A 23976-nucleotide genomic window follows, 5' to 3' on the forward strand; every position below is an offset into this window, starting at 1 on the left:
TTTGCATGTAGCCCCTCGCCTCTGTCTATAAAACCTCTCACCCGCTGACTGTCAGCAGAGGGACTTGGCCATTGGACAGACGTCACCCCTCCCCCCATGTCACCTGCATCTAAATAAAGCAAGTGTTCTTTTCACCAGCCTGGCCTGTAATGGCTTTTGAGTGGCGAGCAGCTGGACCCCATTTTCGGTAACAGGATAATCATCTTAACAGTATCGATTCTTCCATCTGAAAAGCAGAATATATCTGCCCCTCCTTTGTGTCACTTGAGTTTCTCTCATCAGCATCTCAGACTTTTCGAGGATAGTTCTTTTCTCTCCTTCAGTAGGTTTATTCAGAGATGTTTTATTCCTGATGCAATGGTAAATGGACTGTGTCCTTAATTTCTTTTTCTGACAGCTTGTTGTTCTAATGTACAGAAATGTGAGAGATTTCTGTGTATTAATTTGTCTCTTGCAGTGTTCCTGAATTCATCAGTGAGCTCTAGTAGTTTTATGATACATCTTTAGAATTATTTATATATAATATTGCTTCATCTGCAGTGACAGTATTACTATTTCCTTTCAAATGTGGATTCATTTCTTTTTCTTCTCTGATCACTATGGCTAGAACTTTCAAAATTAGGTTGAATAAAAGTGGTGAGATTAGTTGGTTAAACATGTTTCTTGATTTATTTTCTGTCTGGATGATCTGTCCATTGATGTAATGGGGGTGGTGAAGACCCCACTACGATGGTGTTACCATGGATTTTTCCTTGTAGATCTGGTAACATTTCTCTTGTATATCGAGGTGCTCCTCTGTTGGGTGCATATGAATTTGCAGTTGTTACATCTTCTTTATAAGTTTAACCTTTGATCATTAGTAGTGTCCTTGTCTCTTGAAACAGTCTCCATTATAAAGACTGCCTTGTCTGCTTCCCAGTCCAAATGACCCAGCACTCGGAGATGGGCTGGTGGTTCAATCGGAGCCCCGAGGAAAAGGATCCATGGGTGATTTAGGGCAAATTACAGTCTCCTTGAAGAGTATGTGGAAGTGAGGGACATCTGACATTTCTAAGGAGAGGGATACTGCCTTCAGAGTTGTGTTTCCAGATAAAATAGACCTGAGGCTATAATGAGGAAAGATAGTGGAACTTAAACTCAGGGGAAGACCAGCCTGCAGATCCCATGCTGATGATCAGTGAGAAAACAGTTTGGAAGAGTGAGGCCATGAAGGAAAATGCCCACCAGGAGGCAGTGAAGGGAGCCCGGGTGCTCTGTGAGCGTCCCTCCCCCGGCTATGACTGTCACTGTGAACTTGGGCTCTCCCACAGGGAACACAGAAAACTCTCCTGCCCTCTGCTCAGCTGCTCTCGTGGACCTTCTCAGTAATTGCCAGGACTTGTCCCTAGTCCCCAGGCGTGGGTGAGGGTGATGAGCACTGGGGGTAAGATGTGGCCCTCACTGGAGACGCCCCAGACCCTCCATGCAGACATGTCACCTCCGCTCCAGATGACATGATAATGGCTCCTCTGTGGGGAGAGCGGGCCCAGGGGCCCTGCCCCTATAACTGGGGCCCATCCTGACTGCCACTTCCCTCCACAGAGTGTGGTGCCGAGGGCAGGCAGGTGAGTGCTTCCTTGTGTTCAGTCTCAGGGCAGGAAACGGGAGAGCTGGCTCTCAGCAGGAGAGGAGCTCAGAGCTGCATTGTCAGCACCTTGGGCAGGACAGGTGCCCCCCTGCCTTGTCCTGAGCTGCCCGTCCATGCCCTGGCTGGCAGGTGGAAGGGGCGAATGTGCTGGGGTGTGTATCTGAGTGGGACCAGAGCTGGGAGTTCACTGCCAATCCTGTGTCCTGAGGTCCCTGACAATGAGGGGAAGAGGGAGGGGGTCACTGTGGAATCTCTGCCAAGTCCTGTATGACCAGAGCCTTGGGCTTCTCAATATTGCATAAAAGTGTCTACTGACCTCGGACCTAATTGATTAGGCTTGGGTGTGAATATGATGGAATAGGTCGATGTGCAAGAGTTTCGGTTAGAACCTGAAAGTCCTGAACTAAGATCCAGACAGACAGACAGACAGACAGACACACACACACACACACACACACAGAAACACAGAGAGAAAGGCCGCCTGTAACAACACCGCGATTCCGCTTTGCTGGACGACGTCGTCTCTGTGTGTTCGGCCGTGGTTTGCCTTTCATGGTTCTCTCTGTGTTTTGTGTTGTGTATGTCAGCGTGGCTCACGTCTTCCCCTCTCTAACTGAATATCACAATACCCTCAGCCTTATTACCATGAGCAGCACGGAAAAGAAAAAAGAATTTGTATTGAGACGGAGTTCAGTTAACTTTCCAACCTGCCGTAGGAGTGTAAATGTTAGACAGCAAGCATTGTTAGATTTTCAAACGATTGGAATCAGGAACTGAAGGAGTACCCTCTGTGATAACTCAATGTTTTATATTAGGAAATACAGTGAAATGGACTTTGGGCCATGCCACAAATTGATGTTTGTGTCTCACAAATATTCATGTGCTGAAATCCTATGTCTTAGAGACGAGGGTGTTAGACGAGCCTTTGGAGGCGCTTATATTAAGTGGGAGGCCCTTTGTGAATAGGATTCCCAACTTGTCCAAACTGGGCTTCCCCGGTGCCTCAGATGGTAAAGAAACTGCCCGCAATGCAGGAGACCCAGATTCAATCCCTGGGTCAGGCAAATCCTGCCCTCTCCAGAATTCTTGCCTGGAGAATCCCATGGACAGAGGACCCTGGAGGGCTACAGTTCATGGGGTCGCAAAGAGTCAGACATAACGTTTTTTCACTCCCTGTCCAAATTCATGGACACTTCCGTGCCCAGGCTGGTCCACCCCCACCTGTGGGTGCAGAGAGGCCCCTGGGGGTGGCGGGCGCTAGAACGTGTGTTCCTGTCTCAGCACAAGGGCCCCTTCTGTGGGTTCATTTCTGACTCTGGCTGTGGTGGTGCCCTCCCGCGTGTGACTGCTTGTGGCTGGGGGTCAGGGGTCAGGTGGGGGCAGGTGTGTCCTGCAATTCCAGGTGATAACTGTTGGTTTCAGGGAGGCACTTGCCCTGTGTGGTGGTCTTTGTGTGTGTCCCACAGAAAGGACAGACAGTAGCTATGGCCACATCACTCCCCCCAGCAAATACTCAGCCCAAGAGGAAGGAGCTGATGGGCCATAACTGATCACTGAAATTGCAGTGGATCCACAAAGTACCTCATGATCTCATACATGCACACGTTCTGAAGGCGTCCACAGTTGGCAGGACTGAGGCATCCATCGCCTCGCATATTAGGTGTCATCACCTGTGCTCACCAGGTTCTACATTAGCCCTCAGACCTTGTTCAGAAAGACTGCATCTCTTTACCGTCTTTTCCCCTTTCCCCCAACCCCAGTTCCCAGGCGACCACCATTCGACTCTGTTTCTGAGACTGTTTGTTTTTTTTTTATAATAACTCTACCTGTAATTGACAGAAATGGAGAAGGGAATGGCAAATATCTATGTCTGGATATTTCACACACCAAAGTGTCCCCGAGTTTTATCCATGCTGTTCCCAAAGGAAGGATTTCCACCTTTGAAGAACTGAGCTCTCTGCCGCCGTACAATGCACCCCAGCTCCCTGACCGACTCGTCTGTCAGTGGCGCTTGGCTTGTTTCCGTGTCTTGGCTCTCGTGGCGACAAGGCAGCAATGAACACAGGGGTCCAGACATTGCTTCGAGATCTTGATTTCATCCCCTTGTATATGTACTAGAAGCAGGCCTGCTGGGCCTTATGGCAGATCTGGTTTTAGTTTCTGAGGAATTTTAACGTTTTCCGCAGAGGCTGGACCCGTTCATGTTCCCACCAACAAACAGTGCGTCAGTGTTCCTTTTTCTCAACACCCCTGCCAGTCTGCTCCCTCTTGTCTCTGGGGGAACAGGCACTAACAGGTGAGAGGCGCTATCACATCGGGATTTTGATCTGATGACTGGAGATACTGAGCAGCTGGCCATGAACCTTTTCAGCCCTTTGTTTGCTGTCTGTGGACAAATGTCTACTGGAGTCCTCTGTGCACTTTAAACGGGGTGGTGGGTTTCTTCAGGAATCCCCTTCACATTTAGGATGCTGGGCCATTACTGGGGTGTGGGTTGCTGATCCTGTCTCCTGTTGCACAGCTGCCTCTCCATGGCTTCCTTTGCTCTGCAGAGGTCTTACGTGACACACTGCCATTCGCTTACCTTTGCTTTTGTTGTTAAACTCAAACCACCGTGACCAAGACCAGTGTCAAGGAGCTCACCTCTCTCCTCTCAGAGCTTCCTGGTTTCAGCTCTTAGCCCAGCTGAGCCCATTTTTGGGTGTGATGTAAGACGGCCTGCAGTTTTTCTTGTAGTTTTTAAAATTGGGACATAACTGACATAACATCATATGAGTTTCATGTGTACAAAATACTGATTCAGCACTTGTCTATGTTGCCAGCTGGTCACAGTAAGTCTAATTAACGTCTATTATCCAGGCATGACATTTTTTTCATTCAGTCAGAATTTGGTAGGTTTGTGACTACCAGTTTCCGTCTTTAGACATGGATGTTCAGTTTCCAAACAGCACTTGTTGAAGAAACTATCCTTTTTCTGTTATATATTCTTAGTGCCTCTGTCAAAACTTAACCACTGGAGCTTGGGTTTGTTTCCACCTCTTTATTCTATTCCACTGATCTGTCTGTTTAAACGCCCATATGCGTTTCTGTTACTATAAATCTGACATACAATTTGAAATAAAGAAGTTTCATGCTTTGTTGTTCTTTCTCAAGATTCTTTCACCATTTGGGTATTTTTTGATTGACTACAAATTTGGTTGTTTTTTTTTTTTTTTCTGTTTCTGAGAATAATGACATTGAAAATGGTTAACCTAAGCCAGCAATGTTGCTGAAGAAGGCAGACATGTTTCCAAAGTTGACAGACAGGCCTTACATGGAGACAGGGGATCAGGATATAAACGCAAGTAGAAAGCTGTTGGATAACACGGGGCACTCAGCTCAGTGCCCTGTCATGGGCTCGAGGGGCACAACTGGGAGATGGGGGAGGCTCAAGAGGGAGGAGATATATATAGATGTATGTATGTATACTTATGGAGAAGGCAATGGCAACCCACTCCAGTACTCTTGCCTCGAAAATCCCATGGACGGAGGAGCCTGGTGGGCTGCAGTCCATGGGGTCGCTGAAAGTTGGACACAACTCAGTGACTTCACTTTCGCTTCTCACTTTCATGCATTGATGAAGGAAATGGCAACCCACTCCAGTGTTCTTGCCTGAAGAATCCCAGGGATGGTGGAGCCTGGTGGGCTGCCATCTGTGGGGTCACACAGAGTCGGACACGACTGAAGCAACTTAGCAGCATGTATACTTATATTTGATTCACATTGTTCTACAGCAGAAACTATCAAAACGTTGTAAAGCAATTAGTCCCCAATTTAAAAAATTTAAGTAAATTTAAATATATAAAATAATAATGGCGGATGCTTTGACTGGTATCAGGAACATGTTATCCGGTTAAAGTCACTTCTCTGGACTATGACAGTCTCTTCTCTTTTCAGGAGAAATAAAATGTGGGAATCCTCGTCCACTGGTAGTTGCGCAAGAACACTGCTGGTGTCTCTATCTGCAGCGTCTCCTGTCTGCTCCGGGCCACTCCGAAGTCCTCCCCATGTCTTTTCACGGAGAGGCCCTGAGAACCATAGGCCAGGCAGCGCTGAAGACCACGTACCTGACACAGATGGGGGTTGGGGCTCTGGGCAACGCCATCCTTCTGTTCCACAACATCGCTCCAGGCTTGCTTGGCCACAGCCCGCGGCCTCCACACACCATTCTCACCCACATGGCCCTGGCCAACCTTTTGTTTCTTCTGTCCTCTGGGGTTCTCTACACAATGGCAGCTTTTGTGTCAAGGAAGCCCCTGAACAGCCTCGGGTGTAAGTTTGCGTATTACGTACAGAGGGTGGCTCTCAGCACCGCCCTGTGCTCCACCTGCGTCCTGAGCACCTATCAGGCCTTCACGCTCACCCCCAGGAGGGCGGAGTGCGTGATGCTCAGAGGAAGGGTCCCCTGGGTCACTGGCCCTTCCTGCTGCACCTGCTGGATGCTCAGTCTCTTAATGTACATCTACGTTCCTGTGAAAATCACTGGTCCTCAGGACACACACAACTATACTCATTCCCAAGGCAAGTGGTTCTGCTCAGTCTCAGGTACTGTCACAGGCTTGGGCTACTTGTGGTTCATCTCTGATGCCATGTTTATTACCCTCATGGTCTGCTCCAGCGGCTCCATGGTGCTTCTCCTGCACAGACACCACCAGAGGGTGCAGTATCTTCACACCCCCACTGGGCACCACAGATGCCCCCCGGAGACCAGAGCCGCCCACACCATCCTGATGCTCATGGTCGCCTTCGTCACCTTCTACCTGCTGAATTACAGTTTAGTTTTCCATATCAGTGCCTTTTCAGATTTTCGTCTGTGGTTGCTTCAGGTCTCACATGTCTTGGCTTCTTGTTTCCCCACTATTTCCCCCTTCCTGCTGCTCCTGAGGGATCCTAGAACGCCTAGGTTCTGCTCTTGAGTCATTAGAATGTATGGATAAAGTGCTAAATATCTAGTAGACACTTCCAATAGTAACTAATTATTCTGTAAGGCCTCAGTATCATTCTCTGTCAATCGATATACAATTATATTAACTTCAGAGAGATGACATCATGAATGGATATTTGTATCCAAAATGACCACAGTAAGTCTAGTTACCATCCTTCCACCTTCACAGATGATAGGAATTGTTTTCTTGCGATCAGAATTTTGCCACATTTATTTAGTTAGTTTTTGGTTATTATTTGGCTGTGCAACATGTGGGATCTTAGTTCCCAGACCAGGGACTGAACCAGTACCCCTGCAGTGGAAGCTTGAAGTCTTAACCACTGGACTGCCAGGGAAGTCCCCATCAGAAGAACTTTGAAGGTCAACCCTCCTAGCATTTTTCAAGTATGTAATGAATACAATTGACTGTATTCACCATGAGGCATGCTACACCCCCTTGACTTGTTTATTCTGTAACTAGAAGTTGAGACCTTTTGATGTTTGCACGCAATACCCTGGAGGAGGAAATGGCAACCGACTCCAGTATTTTGCCTGAAAACTCCCATGGACTGTAGCCTGCCAGGCTCCTCTGTCCATGGGATTGCAAAGAGTCAGACACGAATGAGCAGCTGAGCCCCCACTACCACATTTCTACGTAAACTCCATTGAATGGAGAAGGTTCACTGGATACCACTGATGCCTTAGGAGTGCTGAAAATCCATCCATGAAATTATCTGCTCAAAAAACCTACCAACTATTATTGAGGAAACGATTTCCATCTTGACCCATGCGGCCGTCTGAAAGAAACCTCCTTTCTCAGGAACATTTCAAGGGTTTCCACGGACTTTATCTCCATGTGTTGCGGCTGATACCTGAAACACTGGCACACAATCCAATATAGGGCTCCGGGAATATTAGTCTTGCGTGGGCGGAGATTTGATTTCTGAGATGAAGATAAAACACGTGAAAACAGAGAATGTGTTCTTCTGTATTACCTGTAACTTTATTTCACTGTTAATTCTCCAGGATGCTGTAGTGTCACACAGAAAATCCATGTTGTGCAACGGCTTGCTTCTCCTTTAAACCTGGATTGTTTACATGGTGGACCCTCAATAAACTTAATTGATTAGATGAATCATGTAATCTGAAGGACAGATCAGAAGTTGCTCTTTTTAAAAAATCTGTTCCTTGAATATATAGTTTTCTTGATTGCATTTTGCAACCTGAGGTTTGTTTCTATTTGTCCAACCTATTTTTTCTGCCTTTTTTTTTTTTTTTGGCCGTCTTTTTGGAGTGTAATTATTGAAGTCCCATTTAAAAAAATCTGAGCTATAGCTATTTTTCAGTGATGTTTCAGCCATCATGTGCGGATTCCCAAGTAGCGTATCTATTTCAAACCCACCTGCCAATGCAAGAGATGTAAGAGACGCAGGTTCGATCACTGGGTGGGGAAAATCTCCTGGAGGAGGGCACAAGAGCCCACTCCAGTATTCTTGCCTGGAGAATCCCATGGTGGGCTGCAGCTCAGTAGGTCACAAAGAGCTGGACATGACTGAAGCAACATAGCATGCAGGCACATGTTATTATTGACAATTAATGCTATGAGTTTTCTGTCATGAACTGGTTGTGTCTTATACCAAAAAAGCAATGAAGAGGTATAGTTTATGCATGTATCAATATGATTACATTTTCCAATGGTTGTAGTTCTTTTTTTTTCAAGTTTTTTCCTCTTTGGTATAACTTACCTTTTGGGTGAAGAATTTCCTTTAACTTTTATGGAATTTGTTTTAATATGAGTGAGTTATTTCAATGTTTATCTAAAAGTACCATTATTTTACTTACGGTTTTTCCTATTAAAGTGTATGAAAAAGTAATAAAATGTGACCAATAATAAAAATATACTTAGCAATAGATTGGAGAAGGCAATGGCACCCCACCCCACTCTTGCCTGGACAATGCCATGGGCGGACGAGCGTGGTAGGCTGCAGTCCATGGGTCGCTAAGAGTCAGACAGGACTGAGTGACTTCACCTTCTCTTTTCACCTTCATGCATTGGAGCAGGAAATGGCAACCCACTCCAGTGTTCTTGCCTGGACAATCCCAGGGACGGGGGAGCCTGGTGGGCTGTTGTCTATGGGGTCGCACAGAGTCGGACACGACTGCAGCGACTTAGCAGCAGCAGCGATAGATAATCTCCTTTTAAACACTAAGGAGTTAAATGCCTCTGACTTACTTTTGTTTTTAATCTAATTGATTAGAAGCAATTTCAATTCTACTTCATTTTTCACACTGCTGTGTATAAGCAGATAACTAGTAAGGACCTACTGTATAAATAGCACAGAGCTGGTGGTCGCCCTGCCCACCGGGTACAGTGATAGGGGTTCCTGAACGTGAGTCAGCTGAACTGAGGTGGATGAACCTAGAGCCTGTTGTACGGAGCGAAGTAAGTCGGAAAGAGAGAGAGAAACATCGTGTGTTAACGCATATACATGGAATCCTGAAACGTGGCACAGATGAGCCTGTTTCAGGGCAGGAACAGAGCGGCAGACGTAGAGCACAGACTTGTGGGCAAGCAGGGGAAGGGGAAGGTGGACGGACTGGACAGCGGCACTGGCGTCTGTGCGCGACCGTGTCAGATGGCAGTGGGAAGCTGCTGCAGCGCCGGGAGCGCAGCTCGGTGCTCAGTGATGACCCAGAGCAGGGGGGTGGGGGGGAGGGAAGGGGGCTGGCGAGGGACGGGACACACATGCCCATGTCTGACTCACACTGCTGTACGGCAGAAACCAACACAGTGCTATAAAGCACTTATCCTCCAACAGGCCACGGAAGCAACCTAGATGTCCATCAGCAGACGGATGGATGAGCTGTGGTACATATGCTCAATGGAATATTCATTCAGTTCAGTTCAGTTCAGTCACTCAGGCGTGTCCGACTTTTTGCGACCCCATGAATTGCAGCACGCCAGGCCTCCCTGTCCATCACTATCTCCCAGAGTTCACCCAAACTCATGTCCATCAAGTCGGTGATGCCATCCAGCCATCTCATCCTCTGTCGTCCCCTTCTCCTCCTGCCCTCAATCCCTCCCAGCATCAGGCTCTTTTCCAATGAGTTAACTCTTCACATGAGGTGGCCAAAGTACTGGAGTTTCAGCTTTAGCATCATTCCTTCCAAAGAACACCCAGGACCGATCTCCTTTAGGATGGACTGGTTGGATCTCCTTGCAGTCCAAAGGACTCTCAAGAGTCTTCTCCAACACCACAGTTCAAAAGCATCAATTATTCAGTGCTCAGCTTTCTTCACAGTCCAACTCTCACATCCATACATGACCACAGGAAAAACCATAGCCTTGACTAGATGAGCCTCTGTTGGCAAAGTAATGTCTCTGCTGTTTAATTCACTATCTAGGATGGTCATAACTTTCAAGGAGTAAGTGTCTTTTAATTTCATGGCTGCAGTCACCATCTGCAGTGATTTTGGAGCCCCCAAAATAAAGTCTGACACTGTTTCCACTGTTTCCCCATCTATTTCCCATGAAGCAATGGGACCAGATGCCATGATTTTAGTTTTCTGAATGTTGAGCTTTAAGCCAACTTTTTCACTCTCCTCTTTCATCAGGAGGCTTTTTAGTTTCTCTTCACTTTCTGCCATAAGGGTTGTGTCACCTGCCTATCTGAGGTTATCGATATTTCTCCTGGCAATCTTGATTCCAGCTTGTGCTTCCTCCAGCCCAGCGTTTCTCATGATGTACTCTGCATATAAGTTAAATAAGCAGGGTGACAATATACAGCCTTGACATACTCCTTTTTCTATTTGGAACCAGTCTGTTGTTCCATGTCCAGTTCTAACTGTTGCTTCCTGACCTGCATACAGGTTTCTCAAGAGGCAGGTCAGGTGGTCTGGTGTTCCCATCTCTCTCAGAATTTTACACAGTTTATTGTTACTCAGCTATTAAAAATGCATTTGAATCAGTTGTAATGAGGTGGATGAAACTAGAGCCTGTTATACAGAGTGAAGTAAGTCAGAAAGAGAAACACCAATACAGTATATTAACACATATATATGGAATTTAGAAAGATGGTAATGATGACCCTATATGTGAGACAGCAAAAGATACACAGATGTAAAAACAGACTGTTGGACTCTGTGGGAGAGGGCGAGGGTGGGATGATTTGAGAGAATAACACTGAAACATGCATATTAGCATGTGTGAAACAGATCGCCAGTTCAGGTTCGATGCATGGGACAGGGCGCTCAGGGCCGGTGCACTGGGATGACCCTGAGGGGTGGGATGGGCAGGGAGGTGGGAGGGGGGTTCAGGATGGGGACACAGGTACACCCATGGCTGATTGAGGTCAATGTATAGCAAAACCCACCACGATATTGTCAAGTAATTAGCCTCCAATTAAAATAAATACATTAATTTTAAAAAATCGATGGGGGCTCACAGAGGTCAGGCTAGGGCATCTGGTCTACAGGAAGGCGCGCAGCACTGCTGCCTTCACACACGTCGGCTCGGAACACAAGGTGCTCTGGCTGAGCAGGCGGGAGCCGCCAGGATCCATTACAGCGACAGAGACAGGAGACCTGCACCCCTGGGGAGGCCGCGTCCTGGGTCCAGAAGCAGTGGCTCCCACGCCAAGCTGGAAAAGGCAAGGGTCAAAGAACAGGCCACCAAACTGGGCTGAGTGTACACTATTGGATTTCCCATACACGGGAGTGATAAATACTTCTTTTGCCGCCGCCCTCCCCCCAGCCCAACCAAGAAACTTCGTTTTGGCTGCAGGACGTATGGAAGCTTAGTTCTCCCACCCGGGATGGAACCTGGGCCTCCTGCACTGGAAGCGCAGAGTCTAACGCTGGACTGCCAGGGAAGACCCTCAGCACTTTGGAAATAAAGTCAGAGGCACACTCGGCATGGGGCCACTGGTGATGCTGATTACTGCGGAGACATGAAAACGCACTGCGTGTTACGCGGCGGCCTGGACAGGAGGGGAGTCTGAGGGCGGATGGACGCACGGAGTAGTTATGACTGAGTCCCTCTGCTGTCCACCTGAAACTCACAGCATTGTTAACTGGCTGTACTTCAACACAAAATAGAAAGTTTAACAAAACATCTGAAACACACACAGAACAATGAAGGATGTGGGCTTCCTTTTCACATGGACGAAAATTTCCTAAAACTGAGTGCAGCAGAGACCACAACGGGCTTCCCTGGTGGCTCCGTGGTTAAGATTCCGCCCGCAGTGCAGGAGATGGGGGTTCGATCCCTGGGTTGGGAAGAATCCCTGGAGGAGGAAATGGCAACCCACTCCAGTATTCTCGCCTGGGAAATCCCGTGGACAGAGGAGCCTGGCGGGTCACAAAGGATCAAACACATCTTAGCCACTAAACAGCAGCAGCAGAGACCACAGCTCTGAATAAACTAACATCACTGAGCGGCATACTTTAAATGGATAAGGTATATGGTGTGTGAATTAAGTCTCAAAGAACTGCTGCCAAAATAAAAGTTATTAAAATCTGACAAAAAGCAAATATATACAATGCTTTGAGGAATAACCCCAATTCCAAGTTTAGTTTTAAAAAGTTACTGATGCACCTTGAAGTGTCCGTGTAATACCCAATGACAACTTTGATTCTGAATTCCCTTTTCCCACAAGGAATACAGAAAGGTTTTCTGCCAACTAGTTGGCTGCCCATCCGGGTCTTTTCACTTATTGCCAAAAGCTGTCCCTAATCACCCAAGGAGAAAGATGATGATTTACACTGAGGATAAATTTGCTCCTCACTGGAAACGCCCCAGACTCCCCATGAGGTCAGTGTCACCCACTCAGCAGGTGACGTGATAATGGAATCTCTGTGGAGAGACCAAGGCTAGAAACACCGTCCCTATAACCATGATCTCAGGTGCTCGGGGCTCATCCTGAGTGACACGTCCCTGCACAGAGCTCTGAAGCAAAGACCAGCCAGGTGAGCGCTTCCTTCTGTTCAATCTCAGGGCAAAGGCTGGGAGAGACGTTGCCTCCAGCAGGAGAGGGGCTTGAGACTTAACTCACACTGGGCAGGACAGGGGCAACACAGCCGCACTTGAGCATCCTCATCCATGCTCTGCTGGGTGGAGGGTGGCTGTGAGCCGGGGAGTGTCTCAGGCCGGGAGCAGAGCCAGGTGGTCCACCACAAAGCCCTGAGCCCTGGACTCTCTAAAGATGAGAGAGGAGGGATGTGGTCTCTGGAATGTGTGCCAAGCCTTGGATGACCCAGTCACTGAGCTCCTCCCTGTTGCTAACAAGGGCCCTGCTCAGTGCAGCAGACCTCACAGATCTGTGCTTGCAGGGGAAGGAGTCCCCCTGCCCCCTTTCTCAGATCATCTCCACCCGGGACCTTATTCCAGGCTCCTTTAGTCCCGTTGCCCACACCTCGTGACGATGCCTCTAAGCAGCTCATTCTCGGCTCTCCCTCAGCACTGGGCTACACACCAGCTCTGATCTCAGGGCTCACCTGTGATGAGTTACACACTCCTCTGTCAACACAACAGAATTAATTCCTGCTGCTTCCACTGTAGTGTAAGCATTTTTATTCACAGAAGTAAAAAAAGAAAAGAAAACCAAGACAGTACGAGGAAACCAGTGTAGCAAGAAGTGCTCAGGAGCAAGAGACAGAAGTGCCGTTAAAATGTGTTTTGTCAAAGCAGAGCTGTGTCATCGGGAAAGGGGCTGGAAAATAGGGCTCCGGGGTTCTCTGCTTTTTTGCTAAGGAAGGTTGCTTCCAGCTTGTCCTGTTACACAGAGAGAGTGACCTTCCCAGTCCAGTCCCCACGCACCTGTGGGTGCAGATGCTCCTGAGGTGACTCCGAGCAGGTGTAGCCAGGAGGCTGAGCCTGAAGGACGAGACCACTGAAGCGGCGGGAAGAGGGGCGACTAGGAGCTGGGAGGTGAGGCCAGGACGGCTTTCCGGCTTTGAGGGGAAGGAATGCCTCCGCTCTGGTGGGAAAAGGAACGAGGGCGGCCGTGGGGTTAGAAACGCCTGAGGTGCCCGAAGTCACTGTTTCCTCCTCACGTTGCCGCAGGTGCTCCGTGACAAGGGGAATGTTCATCTTTCCAAACGCCAGCTCGTGGTTTCCTTGGTCTTTTCTATTGTTTTTATGTTTATCTTTTAAAAATTAATGCATTTTAATTGGAAGCTAATTATTTACAAGATTGTAATGGTTTTTGTCATACATTGACATGAATCAGCCACGGGTGTATTGTTTTTCTGGCCCTTATTTCTTTTATTTCCACTCTGCTCTTTCTTATTTCCTTGTAGTTGCTAACTTTTGCCTTAGTTTGGGTTTTGTCTTGTTTGGTTCCTTGTGGTAAAACGTTAGCTTGATTATTAGAACCTTCTTTTCCTTAATCTAGGCATCTGTTGTGAAAATATCTCTTAGAGAAGCTTGTGCTGAACCCCAGAAATTTCAGTTTGTGTGTTTCCATTCATGGTTGTCCAAAAATGCTTTTGGATTTTTCTTTGACCACAGTTTGTCCTGGGGTGGTTGTTCATCTCTGCGTATCTGTGAATGTTCCAGCTCTCCTGCTGTTATTGGCAACTTGTTTCATATCACTGTGTTTGGAAAAGATACTTTATGTGATTTCAGTCTTAAATCTGTTAAAGACTTGTTTTGGGGACTTCCCTGGTGGCTCACTAGTTAAGACTTCACCTTCCAATGCAGGGGATGTGGGTTCGATCCCTGGTCGAGGAGTTATGATCCCACAGGCCTCTCGGCCAAAAAAAACAAAACGTAAAAAAAAAGGAAGAAGCAAAATTATGACAGATTCAATAAAGGCTTTAAAAAAAGACCTGTTTGGGTCCAAACATGTGCTCTGATCTGGTGAGTGTTCTGCAAGCTCTTGAGAAGAATGTGTATTTTGCTGCTGATGGGTAGATGGGTCAGGTTATGTCTATAAGGCTCAACTGTTCTAATGTGCAGCTCAGTCCAGCGTTTCCATGTTGATTTTCTGTCTGATGAAAGTGGGGGTATTGCAGTCCCCACTGTGACTGTGTTTCTCACTTTCGGTCTGGTAATGTTTGCTTTCTCTTTAGGTGATCTGAGGTTGGATGAGAACTTATGTAGGAGGCTTGTCTATGCACCAGGATGATGACTGCAATCTCAAATATAATCTTTATGTGCACCGGGAAGCCGAAAACGTGTACGATTCGCTTTTTCGTGACACTGACTTCATTGCTGTGGTCTGGAACCAAATTCACAATGCCTCTCAACGGCAGTATTTCTGCTGTGAACCTCACAATTTCTTTCCTTTGGGCTGGATTCATTGTTCTCTTATAGTTCCTTGAGGCATAAAGCTATTCTGTTTATCTGAGACCGTTCTTCCTTGTTCATATAGACATCCATCGCTCTCAGTTCAGTCCTTAAACTGCTCTCCATGAGTTTTGTTATCTTGTATTTCCACTTTGATTTCTCTGAAAACTTTTTCTTGTTTTTCATCTCATCCACGAAGTTTAATCTCCACATATTAGTGATTTATCCTATTTTCCTCTAACAATTATTTTGAAATTTCATATCAGTGTGGTTGAAAAAGATACCTGAAATGACTTCAGTCTTCTTAAATACGTTACGACTCACACGGAGAATGGTCCACAGACACTTGAGAAGACTATTTTCTGCTGCTGTTGGCTGGTTAAGTACATCTGATCTCATATGTAGTTTAAATCCAATGATTATAGATTTTCTATATGATTGTTCTATTGCTGAGTATGGAATTGATGCCCGTATTATTATCGCAGGATTGTCTATTTTCCCCTTGACTTCTGTTAGCAGGTGCTTCATATATTGAAGTGCTCCCAGTTTGGGCTTACAGACATTTACAGTGTTCTATTTCCTCGATGACTCGCTACGTCTGTCGTTATGGAATGGTCTCCTTTGTCGCTTGTCACGTGCTTTGGCTTACAGTCTGTTTTGTCTGAGATGACGACAGCTACTCCTACGTTCTTTTCCATTTCCCTGGACTGTCTTTTCCAGCCCTTCTCTTTAGGTCTATGTGTGACCAGTGTAAACTGAGTTTTTTTTTTTTTTTTGCATCACATAGTCCTGTGGGACTCAAGTAGGCTGAGTACCCTTGATTGTTGGGGCGAGGTGATTGGACGGTCCACCCTTTGGGGGTCAGCCACAAAGGTTGGTGCCTAAGACATGTGGATAGGCCCTTTCCAGGCAGATGCTGGAGGCTTGATTTTATGTTTGGATCAAGCCAGAGGGAGAATGTGGAAACAGTGTCCACGTGCTCCTTCAGGCCCCCAAGAGCACCCCAGTCAGCCGCTGGGTGCAGGGTTAGACGCCAGAGCCTCAGGCAGCAGTGGATGGTGTGTGCCGGCCAACTCAGATGAGGTGGTGGGTGTGCAAGCCTACTCCCGCTGCACTGGGCCTGGGAGGAGGCCATGGGGAGCGCCAGTAGGTCCATTTCACCACCGCTCTGTTATTTTCTCAGTCCTGCGGGGCTCAGCAATGCCCATCCGCATTGGCTACCAGAGCTAAGTGATCTGAGGGCCTCTTCCTCTGAGGCCAGCCTTTAAAGTTAAAATGCTCAACATCCCTCATTATCAGAGAAATGCAAATCAAAACCACAATGAGGTACCATCTCATGCCGGTCAATGGCTGCTATCAAAAAGTCTACAAGCAATAAATGCTGGAGAGGGTGTGGAGAAAAGGGAACCCTCTTACACTGTTGGTGGGAATGCAAACTAGTATAGCCACTATGGAGAACAGTGTGGTAATTCCTTAAAAAACTGAAAATAGATCTGCCATATGACCCAGGAATCCCAATGCTAGGCATACACACCAAGGAAGCCAGAACTGAAAGAGACATGTGTACCCCAATGTTCACTGCAGCACTGTTTACAATAGCCAGGACACGGAAGCAACCTAGATGTCCATCAGCAGATGAATGGATAAGAAAGCTGTGGTACATACACAGAATGGAATATTACTCAGCTATTAAAAATAATGCATTTGAATCAGTTCTAATGAAGTGGATGAAACTGGAGCCTGTTATAGAGAGTGAAGTAAGTCAGAAAGAAAAATACCAACACAGTGTATTAACGCACATATATGGAAATTAGAAAGATGGCAATGACGACCCTATATGAGAGACAGCAAAGGAGACACAGATGTAAAGAACAGACTTTTGGACTCTGTGGGAGAGGGAGAGGGTGGGATGATTTGAAAGAATAGCATTGAAACGTGTATATTACCGTATGTGAAATAGATCAGCAGTCCAAGTTTGATGCATGAAACAGGGCAAGCCGGTGAACTGGGACAGCCCTGCAGGGAGAGGGGTTCAGGATGGGGGACACATGTATACCCATGGCTGATTCATGTCAATGCATACAAAAAAACCACCACAATATTGTAAGGGAATTAACCTCCAATTAAACTAACTTAATTTTAAAAACTTAGCATGCTGGTACGAGGTTCAGATCCTTGACAGAGAAGCAAGGCATTGAGGGTTTCATTGTGGTTGGGAGGCCCTGTGCTGGGGGTGGGGTTCATGGTGAGCAGGTGTCCCAGCATTCCCCACCCATTCTGACGTGGCGTGATTCTAAGTCATCCGATGTGTACAAGTCACTCAGTGTAGAAGCCTTTCTGCATTTCTCTCGAAGGAGCTGATCCACGTGTAAGTGTTTTTGCTGTGTCTGTGGGAGGAAGGAGCCTCCTGTGTTGCCATGTTGGTGACATCACCCGATACAGTCTTGTAATAAGCAAGATGACCGTGGATTCTAAAGGGGTAGAGTTTGTCTTTATCTCCTGTCACTTATTCACATACTTGTTATATATTTTAAAAATTACTATGGGTCAACAATGTTGTTGAACGAGACGGACACGGTCCCTATGGTCGTGGACCTTGCTCACACGTGTGGAGAACAGGAATGCACAAGTCAATAGGAGTAGATAAAAGTTTGTGATGGTGAAAGGTATACCTAATGCCAACTGTATGTTCTGCAGGTGAAACCATCTCTCTGGAGTATGACAGCGTCTTTTTTTCTCAAGAGAGTTGAAGGGTGAGACTCCCTTTCCTAGTTGGTTCCGTGAGAAGACTGCTGATGTCATCATTGCCCAGCCTCTCCTCCGCTCCAGGCCACTCTGACAGCCACTCCACGTCTTTGGAGAAAGATGCCCGTGTGACCGCAAGCCAGGCAGCCCTGAAAACCATGTATCTCTTACAGATGGGAGTTGGGTCTCTGGCCAATGCCATTCTTTTTTTCTATCACATCTCTCCTATCTTGTCTGGAGACAAGAAGAGACCCACAGACAAGATTCTCAGCCACACAGCTGTGGCCAACCTTTTGGTTCTTCTCTCCTCGGGGATCCCCCACACAATGGCAGCTTTCATTTCAAGGAAGCCCGTCTCCTCTTGGGTGTAAATTCGTGTACTGTTTACAGAAAGTGGCTCGCAGCACCGCCCTGTGCTGCACCTGCGTCCTGAGCACCTATCAGCCCTTCACGCTCAACCCCGGGAGAGAAGGGAGGTCATGGCTCAGGGGAGGAGCCCCCAGGGTCTCAGCTTCTTTCTGCTGCACCTGTTGGCTGTTCAGTGTTTTAATGTAATTTATGTTCCTGTCAAAATCACTGCTTCAGTGAACAGACACAATTATACTCATGCGCAGGGCGACTGGTTCTGCTCTCAAGTCCCAGCGCAGGGACTGTCGTCCTGTGGTCCACCTCGGACGCCGTGTTTATTGGCCTCGTGGTCTGGTCCTGCGGCTCCTCGGTGCTTCTCCTGCACAGACACCACCAGAGGGTGCGGTATATCCACACCCCCACTGGGCACCACAGATGCCCCCCGGAGACCACAGCTGCCCGCACCATCCTGATGCCGGTGGTCACCTTCGTCATCTTCTACGTGGTGACTTCTATTCTTGTTTTTTATATCACTGCCTTTTTTGATTTTCGACAATGGTTGATACAGACCTCTGATATCTTTGTTTCCCGTTTTCCCACCATTTCTCCCTTCCTGCTGCTCCTCAGGGATCCTAGAACTGCTAGGATCTGCTCTTGAGTTGTTAGCAGGTATGGCTAAAAGTTCTCCCCTTAAATTTATTGTATTTAGCAGACAGCTTGAATTATAGCAGAAACTATCCTGTAACTAATCAGCACCACGGGTTTTACCTGAGTCATAATGAATAAGGAGCGTTACATTAGTCATAATTAATAAGTAACATCACGCCGTATGGATACTGCCACATGCTGCAAATTGATCACCACAATTCTCCTTTCCATCTGCACCCCTCCCCACACATGGCACAAATGCTTTCTCCTGGTGAGAGCTTAACGTGTGAATGCCTCAGCATTTTCCAACAACGCAACGCAGTGCGATGAACCACAGTCACCATGCTGGACATCCCATTCCCACGACTTATTTACTTTGTAACAAGCTGTAGATGCCTGTTGACATTTGTATGTAAAATCCAAGGAACAAAGGAGGTTGATTTACTGCAGGTGCTAACGTGGGGGATCTCAAAGTCAATCCATGAAATTATCTGCTCAGAAAAGACACAGGTTATTATCGAAGAATCCATTCACCCTTGGCCATGGCAGCTTTCTGAAAGAACACTCCGCTCTTGTGGATCATTTCAAGAGTTTCCACAAACTTTATCTCCATTAGTTGTGGGTAATTCCTGGCATACGTTAGCCCGTAATTCAGTTACTGGTCTCATTAAGTATTAGTCCATGCTGCATGGAGATGGTATTTCCTAGTGAAGATAAGAAATCTGCAAAGTGAAGGAGGTCTTTTTCTATATTACCTCCTCCTTTAAACCTGGGTTTTCTTTACATCGTCGACCATCATTAAATGTTATTGTTTAGGCAGACACAATAATTGGAAGGACAGACTAGAGGCTTTCCTCTTCATATTTGTCACTTGAATATTTCATTTTCATCCTTGCAAACAGCAACTTGGGATTTTTTTTTCTGTTTGTCCTATCTTACTATTCCTGAGTTTTATTTTGTCTTTTCTTTGGACATTGTGGGATTTGGTCTGTTCATATTTTCTATTTCTTCCTGGTTCAGTCTTGGAAAGTTGTACCTTTCTAAGGATTTGTCCATTTCTTCCACGTTTTCCATTTTATAGACCCAAGTGATCTCTTAAGATTTTTTTGTATTTCTGGGGTGTTGGTTGTACTTTCTCATTTTTCTTTTTGGATTTTATTGATTGAGATCTCTCCCTTTTTTTTCTTAACGAGTCTGGCTAAAGGTTAATCAATCTTGTTTATCTTCTCAAGGAACCAGCTTTTAATTTCATTGACCTCCTCTATCACTTATTTTTCTCTCCATTTTATTGATTTCTGCTGTGATCTTTATGACTTTTTTAACTTTGGGTGTTGCTGTCCTTCTCTAGTTGCTTTAGGTGTAATATTAGGTTGTTTAGCTGTGTTATTTTTTTTTCTAGTTCTGTGGCTTGTATCTGCATAAACCTCTATCTTAGAGCTGCTTCTGCGGCATCCCATAGGTGTAATATTAGGTTGTTTAGCTGAGTTTTTGTCTAGTTCTGTGGCTTGCATCTGCATAAACCTCCCTCTTAGAGCTGCTTCTGCGGCATCCCATAGGTTTTGAATCAGCTTGCTTTCATTTTCATTCGTCTCCTGGATTTTTCGTTTCCTCCTTTATTTCTTCTGCAAACCACTGGTTTCTCAGTAGCATGTTGTTTAGTCTCCACGTGGTTTTTTTTTTTTTTTAGGTTTTTCCTTGTAGTTGATTCTCGTCTCATAGCATTGCAATTTGAAAAGACTTCTGAGATCATTTCAATTTTCCTAACTTTACTGAGGCTAGCTTTATGACCCAGCCTGTGAACCTCCTGTAGAACAACCTACGTGCCACTGAAGACATTGCGTCTCCTGCTGCTTTCGCATGGATGTTCGATATATACCAACTACAGACTCAAAGGTCCAATGTGTTATTTTCAGGCTGTGCTTCCTTCTTCATTTCTGCCTGGGCGATCTATTTACTGATGTAAGTGGAAAGTTGAAATCCCCTCCTATGACTGTGTTTCTGTTGATTTCTCCTTTTATGTCTATCAATATTTGGCTTATACTTTGAGGTGCTCCTGTGAAAAATTGATGCTTGAATTGTGGTGCTGGGGAAGACTCTTGAGAGTCCCTTTGACAGCAGAGAGTGCAAACCAGTCCATCCTAAAGGAAAGCAACCCTGAATATTCATCGGAAGGACTGATGCTGAAGCTGAAGGTACAATACTTCGTCCTCCTGATGGGAAGAGCCAACTCAATGGAAGGGCAGGAGGAGAAGGGGACAACAGAGGGTGAGATGGTTGGATGACATCACCAGCTCAGTGGACATGAACTTGAGCAAACTCTGGGAGATATCAAAGGACAAGGAAACCTTGATGTGCTGTAGTTCATAGGGTCACAAAGAGTCAAACACTACTTAGCAACTGCACAACAAATGTTGGTGCATATGTGTTTAAAATTATTACATCTTTTTCTTCAGTCGATCGCTTGTCCCTTGTTCATTATGTAGTGTTCTTCTTTGTCCCTTGACAAAGTCTATTTTACCTCCTATCCAACTCAAATGGCTCAGAACCTAGAGACAGGCTGGTGGTCGGAGGGGGATCCATGGGTGACTTAGAACAAATTATAATCTCCTTATAGAGTCATGTGGACACGAGGGAGACCTGAGGACTGGGAGGAGGGAAACAGCAGCTCCAAAGACATTATTTTCCAGATTAAACAGGCCGAGATCACATATAGAAAGTGCTGTGAAACTTAAATTCAAGGGAAGCCCAGCCTCCAGATCCCACGCTGATGATCAGTGAGAACACACTTTGCAACAGTTTGGAAGAGTGAGGCCATGAAGGAAAATGCCCACCGGGAGACAGTGAAGGGAGCCCGCGTGCTCTGTGAGTGTCCCTCCCCCGACTATGACTGTCACTGTGAACTTGGGCTCTCCCACAGGGAACACAGAAAACTCTCCTGCCCTCTGCTCAGCTGCTCACATGGACCTTCTCAGTAATTGCCAGGACTTGTCCCTAGTCCCCAGGCATGGGTGAGGGTGATGAGCACTGGGGGTAAGATCTGGCCCTCACTGGAGACGCCCCAGACTCTCCATGCAGACAGTGTCACCTCCGCTCCAGATGACATGATAATGGCTCCTCTGTGGGGAGAGCGGGCCCAGGGGCCCTGTCCCTATAACTGGGGCCCATCCTGACTGCCACTTCCCTGCACAGAGTGTGGCGCCGAGTGCAGGCAGGTGAGTGCTCCCTTGTGTTCAGTCTCAGGGCAGGAAACAGGAGAGCAGGCTCTCAGCAGGAGAGGAGCTCAGAGCTGCGTTGTCAGCACCTTGCGCAGGACAGGTGCCCCTGCCTTGTCCTGAGCTGCCCCATCCATGTCCTGGCTGGCAGGTGGAAGGGGGGAATGTGCTGGGGTGTGTACCTGAGTGGGACCAGAGCCGTGAGTTCACTGCCAATCCTGTGTCCTGGGGTCCCTGACAATGAGGGGAAGAGGGAGGGGGTCACTGTGGAATCTGTGCCAAGTCCCGTATGAGTGGAGCCCCGGGCTTCTGAATCTTGTAGAAACGGTTCTAGTGACCTCCTCGAACCTAACTGATTACTGCTGGATGTGAGTAAGGTGAGATAAATTGATGTACAGAGTTGGGGTTAGAACCTGCAAGTCCTAAAATAAGATCCAGTGACAGACACACACACAAACAGAAACACAGAGAGACAGGCTGCCCTGTAAGGACAACCTTCACAGTTCCTTCACCGGCTGCAGTCGGCTCAGCAATTCCTGCTGCGATATTTCACTGCGACTCTCTCTGCATTTGTGTTCTGTACATCAGTGGGGCTCATGTTTTCCTCTAACTGAATGGCGAAATGCCCTCAGCCTTTTTAACTGGAGCAGCTGCGCTTACTGTGCAGCTGCTCAGTCATGTCTGACTCTTTGCGACCCCATGGACTGTAGCCCGCCACGTCCCTCCATCCACGGGATTTCCCAGGCAAAAATATTGCAGTGGGTTGCCATTTCCTTCTCCAACCCCTATGTATAAAATGACAAATAATGAGAAGCTACTGTATAGCACAGGGAACTCTACTCAGTGCTTTGCGGTGACCAAAATGGGAGGGAAATGTAACAAAGAGTGGATAAGCGTATGTGTATAGCGGATTCTATTGCTGTACAGTAGACGTAACTCAACACTGTAAAGCAACAAAACTTGAATAAAAAAATATTCCACTGTGTAACACGCCACAGCTTCCTTATCTGTTCTTCTATCAGTAGACCCTTGGGTTGTTTCCAGGTCTTGGCTGTTGTAATAAGGTACTAGTGAACACGGAGTGCAGGTATCTCCTCCTGATCGTGGTTTCTTTTCCTTGGATCTATCCTAGAAGCATGACTGCTGGCTGGTACGGGGGTTCTGGTTTTAATGTCTGAGGAACTTCCGTAACGTTTTCCACGAGGATATACCAGCTTACATTCCCAACAGTGTGTAAAGTGTTTCTTTCTCTCAACCTCCTTGCCAGTGTGTTGCCTTTTGGTTTTTGGAGAACAGACAGACTAACAGGTGAGAAATGTTACCTCACTGTAATTTTGACTTGATGACTAGAGATATTGAACTCCCATCCATGTACCTTTTAACTCTTTGTATGTCTTCTTTGGAAAAATGTCTGTTCAGGTCCTTTGCCCATTTTGGGGGGGGGTGGTGAACAGAGGAATTTTAATTCTTTTGTGTTGACATTTGTACAATAATAATATATTCTATAATTAAACAATTTTTTAATTAAAAAGAACTAACATATATTTTCCACCCTTGCCGCAGCTCTATTTCTTATGTTTGCCCTCTTAGTGGTTGATGCCACCATCCCCCTCGCCTGGAAATCTGGACCCCCACTTTGACTCTTCATTCTCCCATCCAGTCTCCACGCCCTGCCCTTTCTACTTTCTGAAGCCATTCCTAGTCCATTTTTTTATACTGAGGTATACCTGATATATAACATGTGCTGGTTTCAAGTACACAACATAATAATTCAATATTTGTATGTGTTATGAAATGATCACTACATAAGCCTAGTTAATATCCATCACTATATACAATTACAAAAAATTCTTTTCTTGTGATGAGGATTTTAAAATCTACTTTCTCAGCAACTTTCAAATATGCAAAACAGTATTATTAACTATAGTCGTCATGCTGTATATTACATCCCCCAGATTTGGTCCATCCTTTATCCCCATGTCTCTGCCATTGCTCTGGTAAAGACCACAGCTACCTCTTGCCTCATGGCCCCAGCATCTTCCCAGGTATCTCTGCCTCCCCACTCACTGTCCACATAGTCCCAAGTCCATGCTTTTCAGTGTTGTATCTGATTGCGGCACTCCCCATGCTATCAGAATTAAAT

At 46.4% G+C, this 23976-nt stretch overlaps 1 protein-coding gene and 1 pseudogene across 1 annotated transcript; both read left to right on the forward strand.

Annotated features, from left to right (window-relative positions):
- The first annotated feature begins 582 nt into the window (after positions 1–582).
- Positions 583–8469, forward strand: LOC138419339 (vomeronasal type-1 receptor 4-like). The gene has a single exon (XM_069552100.1). It carries the CDS (start codon positions 5674–5676, stop codon positions 6580–6582), a length of 909 nt encoding a protein of 302 aa, XP_069408201.1. The 5' UTR covers positions 583–5673; the 3' UTR covers positions 6583–8469.
- A 9206-nt stretch (positions 8470–17675) lies between these two features.
- LOC138418537 (vomeronasal type-1 receptor 1-like) lies at positions 17676–18631 on the forward strand (annotated as a pseudogene).
- Positions 18632–23976: the final 5345 nt, after the last annotated feature.

The sequence above is a fragment of the Ovis canadensis genome, chromosome 14 (assembly GCF_042477335.2).
Source record: "Ovis canadensis isolate MfBH-ARS-UI-01 breed Bighorn chromosome 14, ARS-UI_OviCan_v2, whole genome shotgun sequence".
In the NCBI taxonomy this organism is placed as follows: Eukaryota; Metazoa; Chordata; class Mammalia; order Artiodactyla; family Bovidae; genus Ovis; species Ovis canadensis.

Bases quoted from the DNA above. Each gene is read 5' to 3' on its own strand.
- LOC138419339 (XM_069552100.1), top strand. From the start codon at position 5,674: ATGTCTTTTCACGGAGAGGCCCTGAGAACCATAGGCCAGGCAGCGCTG.